This window comes from Mchenga conophoros, linkage group LG5 (assembly GCF_057382185.1).
Source record: "Mchenga conophoros isolate Kocher_MC1m ecotype Shallow Benthic linkage group LG5, M_conophoros_male_GT1.1, whole genome shotgun sequence".
In the NCBI taxonomy this organism is placed as follows: Eukaryota; Metazoa; Chordata; class Actinopteri; order Cichliformes; family Cichlidae; genus Mchenga; species Mchenga conophoros.
In genome coordinates, this window is record NC_140530.1 from 40,471,951 (window position 1) to 40,484,209 (window position 12,259).

At 47.4% G+C, this 12,259-nt stretch overlaps 1 protein-coding gene across 1 annotated transcript; it reads left to right on the forward strand.

Moving 5' to 3' along the window:
• Positions 1–55: 55 nt before the first annotated feature.
• On the forward strand, positions 56–11,905 carry isy1 (ISY1 spliceosome associated protein). Its single transcript, XM_085275365.1, has 11 exons — positions 56–185; positions 4,760–4,782; positions 5,675–5,726; positions 6,192–6,257; positions 6,343–6,385; positions 8,077–8,189; positions 8,472–8,589; positions 8,666–8,788; positions 9,029–9,141; positions 10,011–10,100; positions 11,728–11,905. The coding sequence occupies exons 1-11, from the start codon at positions 183–185 to the stop codon at positions 11,833–11,835; spliced, it is 852 nt and encodes a 283-aa protein (XP_085131491.1). The 5' UTR covers positions 56–182; the 3' UTR covers positions 11,836–11,905.
• The last annotated feature ends 354 nt before the right edge of the window (positions 11,906–12,259 follow it).

Here is a 12,259-nt window from a genome sequence, read left to right on the forward strand (position 1 = left end):
TTTTATCTTACATGTCGTTGTAGGCGGGCCGCTCGTCCTGCAGGGGGCAGTAGTGCAGACATAAAACCGGATGCAGTGGGGGAGCCGGTGACGTGTTTCCTGTTAGTGTGCGTGCTGTGTTCGTGTGTGTTTGGATGGTTTCTGCTCGGTTGTTGGATTAACGGCTAAACTCCGCAGCAGACATGGTGAGAATCAGCATTTTAATCTGTTGTGTTCACTGACGTCACAGCCGTGTGCACGTTAATCAATATTCATTATTAATCAGTGATCAGGAAGCGCTCAGCGGCTCTGTGAGGAGCCGCTCCTCCGACTCCAAACCGTGTTAAAACACTCTGAGTTAAAAATAACAGATTTTTGAATGGAGTCTGGTGGAGCAGCTGAAACATGGAGAAGACTGAGCAACCAAAGCAGACCGTGATCACCTGGTGTATCGATCAGGTGGCTGTATTGAACATTAATGCTCACGTCACCTACCGCCTACTGGTGTTGGCCAGAGGGGCCGATGGTGCGATATGGCAGCCTCGCTTCTGTCAGTCTGCCCCAGGGCAGCTGTGGCTACACCTGTAGCTGCCTCCACCAGTGTGTGAATTCAAATTCAAATTTTATTTGTCACGTACACAGTCATACACAGTACGATATGCAGTGAAATGCTTAGACAACTGCTCGTGACCTAAAGAAAACAAAAAAGGAAAAGGCTATGAATAAGATAGGAAATAAATATGAAAAATTAAAAAGGGTAAATTTAACTAGGAAGGAATAAAATATAAATTAAGGTTAAAAATGAAATAACTGTACAACACAAATTAGAATGAAGGGTAAATTTAACTGGGAGAATAAGATAAAATATATAAATTAAAGTTGAAAATAAAATAACTGTACAACAAAATACACAATATAGAACTATATAAGAATGTATGAAGAAATATAAATAAATATATACACAATAACAGCAGCTGTACAAGTATTAACTGGAATGAAGAATGTAGTGACCAGTGTTGTGCGATCCACATTATGTCTTGTGCAGTGCAAATATGCTTAAAGTGATTTAAGTAATGAAGTGAAAACAATGTCCAGAAAGTCCAGTGTGTGTAAGAACTGTATGTGTGGGTCAGTACTGTGTGGTGGTGTGATTGAGAGACCGTATCGCCTGCAGGAAGAAGCTCCTCCTCAGTCTCTCTGTGTTGGTCTTCAGGGAGCGGAATCGCTTTCCTGACCTCAGCAGAGAGAACAGTCTGTTGTTGGGATGGCTGAGGTCCTTCACGATCTTCCTGGCCTTGGTCCAGCACCGCCTGCTGTAGATTGAGTGCAGGTCAGGGAGCTCGGAGCGGATGGTGCGCTCAGCTGACCGCACAACCCTCTGTAGAGCTCGTCTGTCCTGCATGGTGCTGTTCCCGAACCAGGTTAAGATGTTTCCCGCCAGGATGCTCTCTATGGTGCACGAGTAAAAGTTCCTGAGCACCTTGGAGGGCAGTTGGAAGTCTCTCAAGCGTCTGAGGTGGTAGAGACGCTGTCGGGCCTTTTTCACCACGGTGTTGATGTGACAGGACCATGACAGGTCCTGCGTGATGTGAACTCCGAGGTATTTGAAGCTGTCCACTCTCTCCACTGGGCACTCGTTGATGACAGGGGTCTGGTAGTTCCTCTCCTGCTTAGTGCTGAAGTCCACTATCAGCTCCTTTGTCTTACTGACGTTTAGAAGGAGGTTGTTCCTCTGGCACCAGTTCTCCAGATTCCTAATCTCCTTCAGGTAGGCCGTCTCGTTGTTATCAGAGATCAGGCCCACCACGACGGTGTCGTCAGCAAACTTGATGATGGTGGTGGAGCTGGTAGTGGCCACGCAGTCATATGTGTACAAAGAGTACAGCAGGGGGCTCAGAACACACCCCTGGGGGGCTCCAGTGCTGAGAGTGGTGGAGGCTGAGACATGTCCGCCCATCCTTACTGCCTGTGGTCTGCCAGTTAGGAAGTTGGAGATCCACTGACACATAGATGAGCTGAGTCCCAGATGCTCCAGCTTGGTGGTGAGTGTGGAGGGAATTATGGTGTTAAATGCAGAGCTGTAGTCTATGAAGAGCATTTTAACATAATTCCCCCTTCTAGTGTCCAAGTGAGTGAGTGATGTGTGGAGGAGATGAGAGATGGCATCGTCTGTGGAACGATTTGGACGGTAAGCGAACTGTAGTGGGTCCAGTGTGTCTGGTAGTGAAGAAATGATGAAGTCTCTGACCAGGCGTTCAAAGCACTTCATCACTACTGAGGTGAGGGCTACAGGGCGATAGTCATTGAGAGAAGCAGGGTGGGGTTTCTTCGGGACAGGAACAATGATGGACTCTTTGAAGCATGTGGGGATCACCGACTGAGATAAAGAGATGTTGAATATCTCAGTGAACACAGGAGCTAGCTGGTATGCGCAGTCTCTGAGGATACGACCTGGGATGCCGTCTGGTCCTGCTGCTTTCCTGGTGTTCACTCTCTTGAAGGCTCTCCTTACTTCATGCTCGGAGATGACGAGCACGTTTCCGGTGCTGGCAGTATCTTCCTGTCTGCAGCCGTTAGCGCCGCTAACACTAGCATTGTTGGAGTCCTTAGCTGCACCCTCGAAGCGAGCATAGAAAGTGTTCAGCTCGTCTGCCAGAGTCACGGCCGCGTTCGTCATACCGGTTGTTGGTGCTTTATAGTCCGTTATTGTCCTTAGTCCCCGCCACAGGCTCCTAGAGTCACTCTGTTGGAGTTGTGACTCTAGTTTCCTCCCGTAGCGCTGCTTCGCCTCTTTCACCGCCCTCCGCACGTTATATGACGCGGCTTTGTACGGGTCCATGTCCCCCGTCGTGAGTCCCGTGTTGTAGGCAGCGGTGCGGGATCTCAGAGCGTCGCGGATGGTTTTATCCACCCACGGCTTCTGGTTGGGAAACGTTGTGATAGTCTTTGTCTCCACGGTATCATCCGCTAGTTTCCCGATGAATCCCACAACCGCTTCCGTAAACTCGTTGACATCATCGGAGCTGTTTCTGAACATGCCCCAGTCTGCGTCATCGAGTGCGTCCTGTAACGCGGCCACCGATTGATCCGTCCAGCGCGCGACCTTCCTCTGAACTGGAACTTCTTGTTTCAGCCTTTGTTTGTATTTTGGCATGAGGAAGATGGCGGCGTGATCAGATTTGCCAAACGGGGGGCGGGATTGTGCCTTGTAGCCGTCCTTGACCGTAGTGTAGCAGTGGTCCAGTGTCCTTTCACCTCTGGTGGGGCAGGTGATGTGTTGATAAAAGTTCGGCGCTGCGCGTTTGAGGTTGGCGCTATTAAAGTCCCCCGTCACAATAAGCGCAGTGTCCCGGTGTTGTGTCTGGTGCTGTGTGAGTGCCTCATGCAGCTCGCATAAGGCGGTGACCGTGTCCGCTTGTGGTGGAATATAAACGGCACTTATAATGACCGATGTAAATTCCCGAGGTAGATAAAAAGGACGACACATGATGGACAGTAGTTCCAGATTTGGTGTGCAGGAGCGTGTGAGAGGAACAACGTTCGCACTGTTGCACCAGTTGTTGTTCGCCATTAAACACACGCCGCCTCCCCTTGACTTCCCCGAGTCCCGTGTCCTGTCCATGCGGTGAACCGAGAAGAACTCGGCCGGCTGGATGGCGTGGTCCGGCACCGCTGGGTTCAGCCATGTCTCGGTGAAGCAGAGGAGATTGCAGTCCCGAATGTCTCTCTGGAACTTTATCCTGGCCCTGAGGTCATCAAGCTTGTTCTCCAGTGACTGGACGTTGGCGAGCAGGATGCTAGGCAGTAGAGGTGGGAATCACCATACATCCCACGATACGATATTATCACAATATTTAAAAATATTTTGCGATATTCAGATTCTGTACATAAAGGTTTATCAATATTCATTTTATCTAATATCAAAGTCTCGCACTCAGTCTTTCTCTTATTTCAGTTTTATTGTTGACAAACTGAACGGTTTGTATTACAGTCTAGTCCAACTGAACTGAATGCAACCATCTGGTACAATTACAGCTATTTATAAAAACTATGCAGCCCATTCAGCAACTGAAGAATTTGAAAGTAAATTAAAACAAAATATAATTTTACATTAAATAAAAAAGTTTTAAACTTCATTAAAATAAAACATGTCTTAAATTAAAATAAGTAAACTGCCAAAAAAAAGTTAAACACATTTGGACAGTGTCAGGATTCTTGCTCAGAAAAAGGAACTGATCAACATGCTCTGAAGTCAGAGTTCCAGTCCACAAAAACTTTTTTTATAACAAAATATCGATTTCTGCTGTCCCTGTATCGATACATTATTAGCAAACAAAATATCACGATACTACACAGTATCGATTTTTTTCCCCCACCCCTACTAGGCAGAGGTGTGCACGAGCTCTCAGCCTGTTCCTGACGCCGGCTCGCTTCCCTCTAGGCCGCTGCCGCTTCCCTTTGTTCTCCCTCAAGATCTCACTGAATGTGAATGTGAGAGTGAATGAATGGTGGAATTGTAAAGTGCTATATAAATGCAATCCATTATCAGCTTGATTAAACTGCTGATTTTAATGGAGTCTGGCGGCAGTCTGGGTCTCAGCTCTTGCCCAGGTGTCAACTTTACCTGGATAACACCTCCAGGCCCAGCTGCAGGCCAACAAGGAGAGGTTCAGAGGAGGTGCTTGGTGACCTCACGTGCTATTGGTTACCATGAAATTACCTCCTCTTTGAGCTCCACATGTTTCCAGATGTTTCTCACTCCGATCTTCTCTCTGTGCAGGCGAGGAACGCCGAGAAGGCCATGTAAGTACTTCCTGTCAGAGATGTGCCGTATGACCCCCCCCCCCCCCCCCCCCCCACAGACACACACCTGTCCTCCTCTTTCTGTGGTCCTCCTCCACCTGACCACCTCTTCCTGTCCTCCTCTTCCTCTTCCTGTTGTCCTCCTCTTCCTCTTCCTGTTGTCTTTCTCTTCCTGTTGTCCTCCTCTTCCTCTTCCTGTTGTCCTCCTCTTCCTCTTCCTGCTGTCCTCCTCCTCCTCTTCCTGCTGTCCTCCTCCTCTTCCTGCTGTCCTCCTGTTGTCCTCCTCCACCTGTCCTCCTCCTCCACCTGTCCTCCTCCTCCACCTGTCCTCCTCCTCCACCTGTCCTCCTCTTCCTCTTCCTGTTGTCCTCCACCTGTCCTCCTCTTCCTGTTGTCCTCCTCTTCCTCTTCCTGTTGTCCTCCACCTGTCCTTCTCTACCTGCTGTCTTCCTCTTCCTGCTGTCCTCCTCCACCTGACCTCCTCCTCCTGTCCTCCTCTTCCTCTTGTCCTCCTCCTCCACCTGTCCTCCTCCTCCACCTGTCCTCCTCTTCCTCTTCCTGTTGTCCTCCACCTGTCCTCCTCTTCCTGTTGTCCTCCTCTTCCTCTTCCTGTTGTCCTCCACCTGTCCTTCTCTACCTGCTGTCTTCCTCTTCCTGCTGTCCTCCTCCACCTGACCTCCTCCTCCTGTCCTCCTCTTCCTCTTGTCCTCCTCCTCCACCTGTCCTCCTCCTCCACCTGTCCTCCTCTTCCTGCTGTCCTCCTCCACCTGACCTCCTCCTCCTGTCCTCCTCCTCCACCTGTCCTCCTCCTCCACCTGTCCTCCTCTTCCTGCTGTCCTCCTCCACCTGTCCTCCTCTTTGGGTAAATGTGTCCCTCTGCTTTGTCTGTCAGGACGGCCCTGGCTCGGTTCAGGCAGGCTCAGCTGGAGGAAGGAAAAGTCAAGGTGAGTTTCGAGATCCAAAGCGTTTATCGTCATGTGTACAAAGAAAAGCATTTCTCTGTACAATGAAATTCTTTCTCTGCTGTCCACACACAGATGCCGGTTAATATCTGCAAATAGAACTAGAACAAATAAAATACATGTGCAAAAATTATTATTACTGTTAAAATAGGTCAGCTGTTCAAGAGTCTGATAGCTGTGGGGAAGGAGTTGTTGATGTTCTGGATTTCGCACTTCTAAACCTTGGTCCTAAGCAGAAGTTTGAGGAGTCCGTGTTGGGGGTGTGTGGGGTCTTTGAGGATGGAGGCAGCTCTCTTCTGGACTCTGTGATGGTAGATGCTCTGCAGAGAGGGCAGCGGGGTCCTGATGATCTTCTCCGCAATTGTTATCACTCTGCAGGCGGTTGCGGTCTATAGCAGTAGTGCTGCCGTCAGATAAACACCTGTCTGCCTGATCTCTCATCTGTAGGAAAGAAGACCCTTTCTGGCCTCAGAGTGCAGTGAACTTCCTAAAGCTGAAAAATGGAGACGACAGGTAGTCACACTGCAGCACTAGTATCAGTAGTGGTGATGGTACCTGCAGTCAGGTGTACTGAGTGTGTCCTGTGTGCCTGTTTCAGATTATCAGTGAAATCTCAAAGAAAGTCGCACAGATCCAGAACGGTGAGTCCAAGTCTCTTCCTCACTTGTCCCACTCCCCTTCTCTCACCTGTGCCTCACCTGTGTCTCTCCGTGGCTCAACAGTTGGGAGTTCGTCTTGCAATCGGAAGGTTGCCGGTTCGAGCCCCGACTCGGTCGTTGTGTCCTTGGGCGAGACACTTCACCCGTTGCCTACTGGTGGTGGTCAGAGGGCCCGGTGGCGCCAGTGTCCGGCAGCCTCGCCTCTGTCAGTGCGCCCCAGGGCGGCTGTGGCTACAATGTAGCTTGTGTGTAAAGTGCTTTGGGGTCCTTAGGGACTAGTAAAGCGCTATACAAATTAGAGATGGCACGATACCACTTTTTTATGTCCGATACCGATATCATAAATTTGGATATCTGCCGATACCGATATGAATCCGATATAGTGTTTTTTAAATATCTTGCTGCATTTTGTATAAGTTCATACTCAAGTTTAAAACAACAACTACACTAAAGTTATTCTGTTATACCTGTATGCAAAAAAAAATTTCATAGTTCAGCAATACTGATCAATCTAATAAACTTAGACCTACACCATCCTCCCTATTCTGGTATTTTAAAGAGTACTTAGCGTAAATATTAAGCAACCTAACTAATAGGGTTCCAACTCCCAGCAACAACAAAAATAAATAAATAAAAAATAGGGAACCACCCCTCACGCGCCACCTCATGATGCTTAATCGACGTAATCAACCTTAATTTGATGCAGTGTGAAAAAAAATGCACAGAAATCAATTATTTTTCAAGAAATATTAAATAGATTCAACATCTTTCTTCAACAAAATTGCAGACTGCACAGATGGTACCTTCCCAAAGGAAAAAGTACTATAGCTTACTAGGGTATATATATTAGACTTAACAGTTACTATATACAGTAATGGACTTCTATTCATTTTACATCAGATTAAAACTTTGGGTGTAAGATTCAGATAAATATTAAATAATTAAAAGCTCGACATTTTAAATGAGAATAAGAAAGAAAAGTATGTCTTTGTGCCCCCTTTTCCCTGTTAATGCCCTATCGGCCCCCCTGGCTAAACTTTGCTAGATCCGCCCCTGCACAGTTACCAGCGTCAGCTACGTAGAAAAAGATCCTCGAGTAGAAAGTAATATTAAATACATTCTAACAACAGCTGATCAAGCTTAAACGTGCTGCTGTTGTTCAGCCGCTGGTTTCCTCTTTCTGGTGCAAAGTGGGCCAAAAGCAAACAAGAGAGACGATCAGCTGATCATTGATCAGTTTCATGATTGAAGTAGCAGCCGGAGAGCGAGAGGCAGTCGCTCATTAAGCTTAACGCAGGAATGCTTTACAAACATTCAGAGATGGACTTACACACTTGCTTTACTTCTCTCGGGGATAACTTTGTCGGAGATGAAATGCCGGGTTGCTAGCGAAGCTCCAAAGCATGCCACAGCTGCTCTATCACGTGATGCATACTGCTCCGAGTGCTAACGTTCTGAGGTGAGTTACGGCGTGTTGCAAGTTTTGTGAGGTGCTTTCCTGATATTTAATGGATCGGATTACATTTTTTATTTTTCTCCGATATCCGATCCAGTAATTTAGGTCCGTATCGGATCGATACCGATACGTAATATCGGATCGGTCCATCTCTAATACAAATACAGACCATTTACCTGTGCCTCACCTGTGCCTCACCTGTGCCTCACCTGTGCAGCTGGTCTGGGTGAGTTCAGGATTCGGGATCTGAACGATGAGATCAACAAGCTGCTGAGAGAGAAAGGTCACTGGGAGGTCCGCATCAAAGAGCTCGGAGGACCCGACTATGCAGTAAGAGACATACACAGGAGTTCACGTTTAATCTGAGCCATCAAAGGGTCAGATTAATAGAACTGTTACCATAGTAACCACTGATTTAAAGCCTGCTGTGATGAGTCACGTGACCCTGAATGTTGTAATCTGTGTAACATCGTGCTGCGAGACTTTCATCAAATCCTGACTTGATATTGATAATCTTGATTTATTATCAGTAATCATGGCAAGTTATTGAAAATTCCAATTTATTTATCAATCGGCGCAATCGAAGCAGCTGACCGCGTGTTTGTGTCGCAGCGCATTGGGCCAAGGATGTTGGACCACGAGGGAAAGGAGGTGCCTGGAAACCGCGGCTATAAATACTTTGGAGCTGCCAGAGACCTGCCGGGAGTCCGGGAGCTGTTCGAGAAGGAGCGTACGTATTTGCATCACTTCCTGTTTGATGTCACACTGTCACACCATCGGTCCTCACCAAGTATGTAATCTCCCAGCTGCCCCAGCGCCGAGGAAGACAAGGGGGGAGCTGATGAAGGATGTGGATGCAGAGTATTACGGCTACAGAGACGAAGACGACGGCGTCCTTCTTCCTCTGGAGGCGCAGTACGAGAAACAAGGTTCATAATCCCCAGATTATAAAATAATCCAGAAAATATGTGAAAATCCTGGATGATGGAATTATTGGATTATAGTTCAGCAGATTTGAAGCGTCTGTTCATGCGTGTGACACTTCAGGTAACCTCACGTGTGTGTGTGTGTGTGTGCGCGCGCGCGCACGCGTGTGTGTGTGTGTGTGTGTGTGTGTGTGTGTGTGTGTGTGTGTGTGTGTGTGTGTGTGTGTGTGTGTGTGTGTGTAGCTGTGCTGGAGGCGGTCCACAGGTGGAAAACAGAGAGAGAGTCTCGAGTGTCTGGAGAGAAACAGCAGGAGGAGGAAGAGGAGGAGAGCATCTACACCGTCTACAACGAAGAGGTGAACTGTCTCTTTACCTGCTCAGCCAATCAGCTTCTGTCAGGTGACCTCGGCACACCTGAGAGCGGTTCACTCGTAGAAACACACCGTCTGGTGTGAACGTGCGACTCTGACATGTAATCCAGATAAAATGATCTGGGTTTTTCTTCCATGGATCATGTAATCCAGATCACTTTTGTCCTGGTCAGTAAGAACTGAATAGGATCACTTTAATCCGGGTACAGGTTTAAGGTTATCAGTACTTGTAGTGTGCTGAGATCGTTACCAAATACGATAAATTTGATGTTAACAGCTGGATTATTGCATTAGCCATGTTTACCTCGTCTGCTTTATCGTGATACGAGGACGAGCTGAAGACACTGAAACATTTTTCAAACGTTGAGGTAGACGTCATCCAGATGAGGAAGTCCCAGAAGGTCGACCCTGTTCATCGGTTTCAGTGAAACATTTCAGTGTCAGCTGGTCTTCGATCGATAGTTACAACAATTTGCATATCAATGATGATGAAACTGACCTCACAGCCCATTGTTAGTCAGTGCTGCTTGTTCATAGGGTCAGAAACCTGCAGTCAGCTGAGACTGAAGAAGTCACCTGATGACGATGTTTCACTGAAGATGTGCAGCTGAACAGAGTCAGCCTTCTGGGTCTGACAGACGGGGTTCACGTGATTTTTATTTCATTTTATTTAACATTCAATCCAGTGACCCAACGTCAACAACATGTGGGTTATTTACTGAAACATGGTGGACATTTCGAATCATCCTTAAATCATCCAAGTTAAATAAGTTTAGAGAAGAGAAAAATAAAGACTAATTTACTGACACACACAGATGTGCTTGAATATGAACAATCTTTTTTTATTTCTGCAGCCTGATGACCAGGAGGAGCAGGAGGAGCAGGAGGGAGAGGATGGAGGACTCGCCTTCATCGCACACGTACCTGTTCCATCTCAGAAAGAGGTGAGACACACAAACACGCTTGCCTGCAACGTGAGGACCCTCACTGCCAAGGATGACGCCTGATTCTAACCAGAGCCTTGAAAGCAGCTCTGACTGTGTCCGCTTCATTTAGATCTCCAACCTACATAGAGCCAACAACGTGGCCTACCTGAGTGGGCGTCACCTTTGGCACACCTGTGCAGGCGGTGTTATCTTTACATTTCCCAGGAGGTGCAGGTCAGCCTACCGTGCAGGGTTTCAGGAGAGTTTGGTCTGTTCAATTCACTTTTATTTACACAGCGCCAAATCACAACAACAGTCGCCTCAAGGCGCTTTATACTGTAAGGTCGACCCTGCAATAACACATACAGAGAAAAACCCAACAATCATATGACCCCCTATGACCAGCACTTTGGCGACAGTGGGAAGGAAAAACTCCCTTTTAACAGGAAGAAACCTCCCACAGAACCAGGCTCAGGGAGGGGCGGGGCCATCTGCTGTGAGAGAAGGAGGACATGATAAAGACACGGGTCGTGCCCAAATTCATGGGCTGCATCCTCCTGAGGATGGGTTTGTAGACCGATTACATCACAGCGACGCGCCGAAGGCTGTCCAAATTCGTAGACTCCTCCGAATGCAGCCGACAAATGCGTCCTGCTTTTTCCCGAATTTGAAGGATGGGTCGGGTGTGTCCTTCGTGGCCCACCATATCCAAGAATTCAAACCAGCCAAACTCCAGTTTCCAGCAATGGCGGCCGCTGCTAAGTTTTTAAATTACTCTTACTAATCTTTCTGGGTCACAAAATAAACTTTTAACATATTTTCAGGCGAGAAAGTAGTTGTGTAAACTTTTAATATCTGCTCGGTTTATCAAGATATCGCATATTTGCAAAAGTGCTTCGACGTTTTCAGAGACGTCTGCTCCCCACCAGCTCGACAGCTAGCCGGGAGCTCGAGGGTTACTGATGCGGCCGAGAGCGGCACAACTCCCGGCACATCATTTTCAGATCACCGCGGACTTTCGCTGCTCGGGTTAAATGTAATATATAAGTCACTTAGACAACCTAAAAATGTTATTGTTGGGCTTTTTTCAGTGTTTTGTTTGTTCGTGAGTAAATCAGTTTGGCTGAGATTAAAGTTCTTAGATTAGATTAGATAAAGTAAAACTTTATTAATCCCCCGGGTGGTTTTCACACAGCTGAATAAACGTCAAACAGAAAACTGATTAAACAGACGTGTGAGGCAGTCGAGAATTTCCGCCAGTGTCCTGTTATATTTTAGATAGCAAGGAGCAGACGGCCGAGTTTATTAAACTCCACCGAGACAGCGGTGACGCAGATCTGAAGGCAAGACCGTCCAATTTCACTGCCGTTTACTTCCGGCCTACCCGACCTTCTGAGGACCCGGCCCACGTAGACCGCCAAGGCTGGGTCCTCAGGAGGATGCAGCCCGTGAATTTGGACACGACCATGCTGTGGAAGAGAGACAGAGATTAATAACGGATATGATTCAGTAGAGAGGTCTGTTAACACATAGCGAGTGAAGAAGAAACACCCAGTGCATCATGGGAATCCTCCAGAATGGTCTAGTGATGAAGTACCTGTGGTACGTAGTTCAGGAGTAACCTCCCTGTCTGTCTGTCTCTCAGGTGGAGGAGGCTTTGGTCAGGAGGAAGAAGATGGAGTTGCTGCAGCGTTACGCCAGCGAGACTCTTCAGGCTCAGAGTCAGGAGGCCCGAGCTCTACTGGGGCTCTGACCCATCTGTCTGCTGCTGTAAATACAGGCGTGTTTTTTACCTTTTCTTAATAAAAACTTTCTGCTCTTCAGTTTCTTCTCGTCTACTTTTCTTGCTTATAGTGAACCTCAGGTCTGCCCCCTGCTGGACAGTGAAGTGAACAAATTTCATTGAGGGGAAAGAAATGTTGACTTTTAAGAGAATATCGGCACCAAACCACAGCAGCAGTCTCCTCCGGGCGCTTTTAACGTAGAGACTCGACAGCAATTTAGTGCAACTGATCTCAAAACTGGGAAAAAGAATCACAAACGTCATGATTTTTAGGAAAAAGTTCATTGTGACAGACTGGCGTGCATCCTCTCACCTGTGACAGCTAAAATAGGCTCCACCCCCCATGACCGTGACATGGATAAGCAGAAGAAAATGGCTGGAACATGTTTGTGCA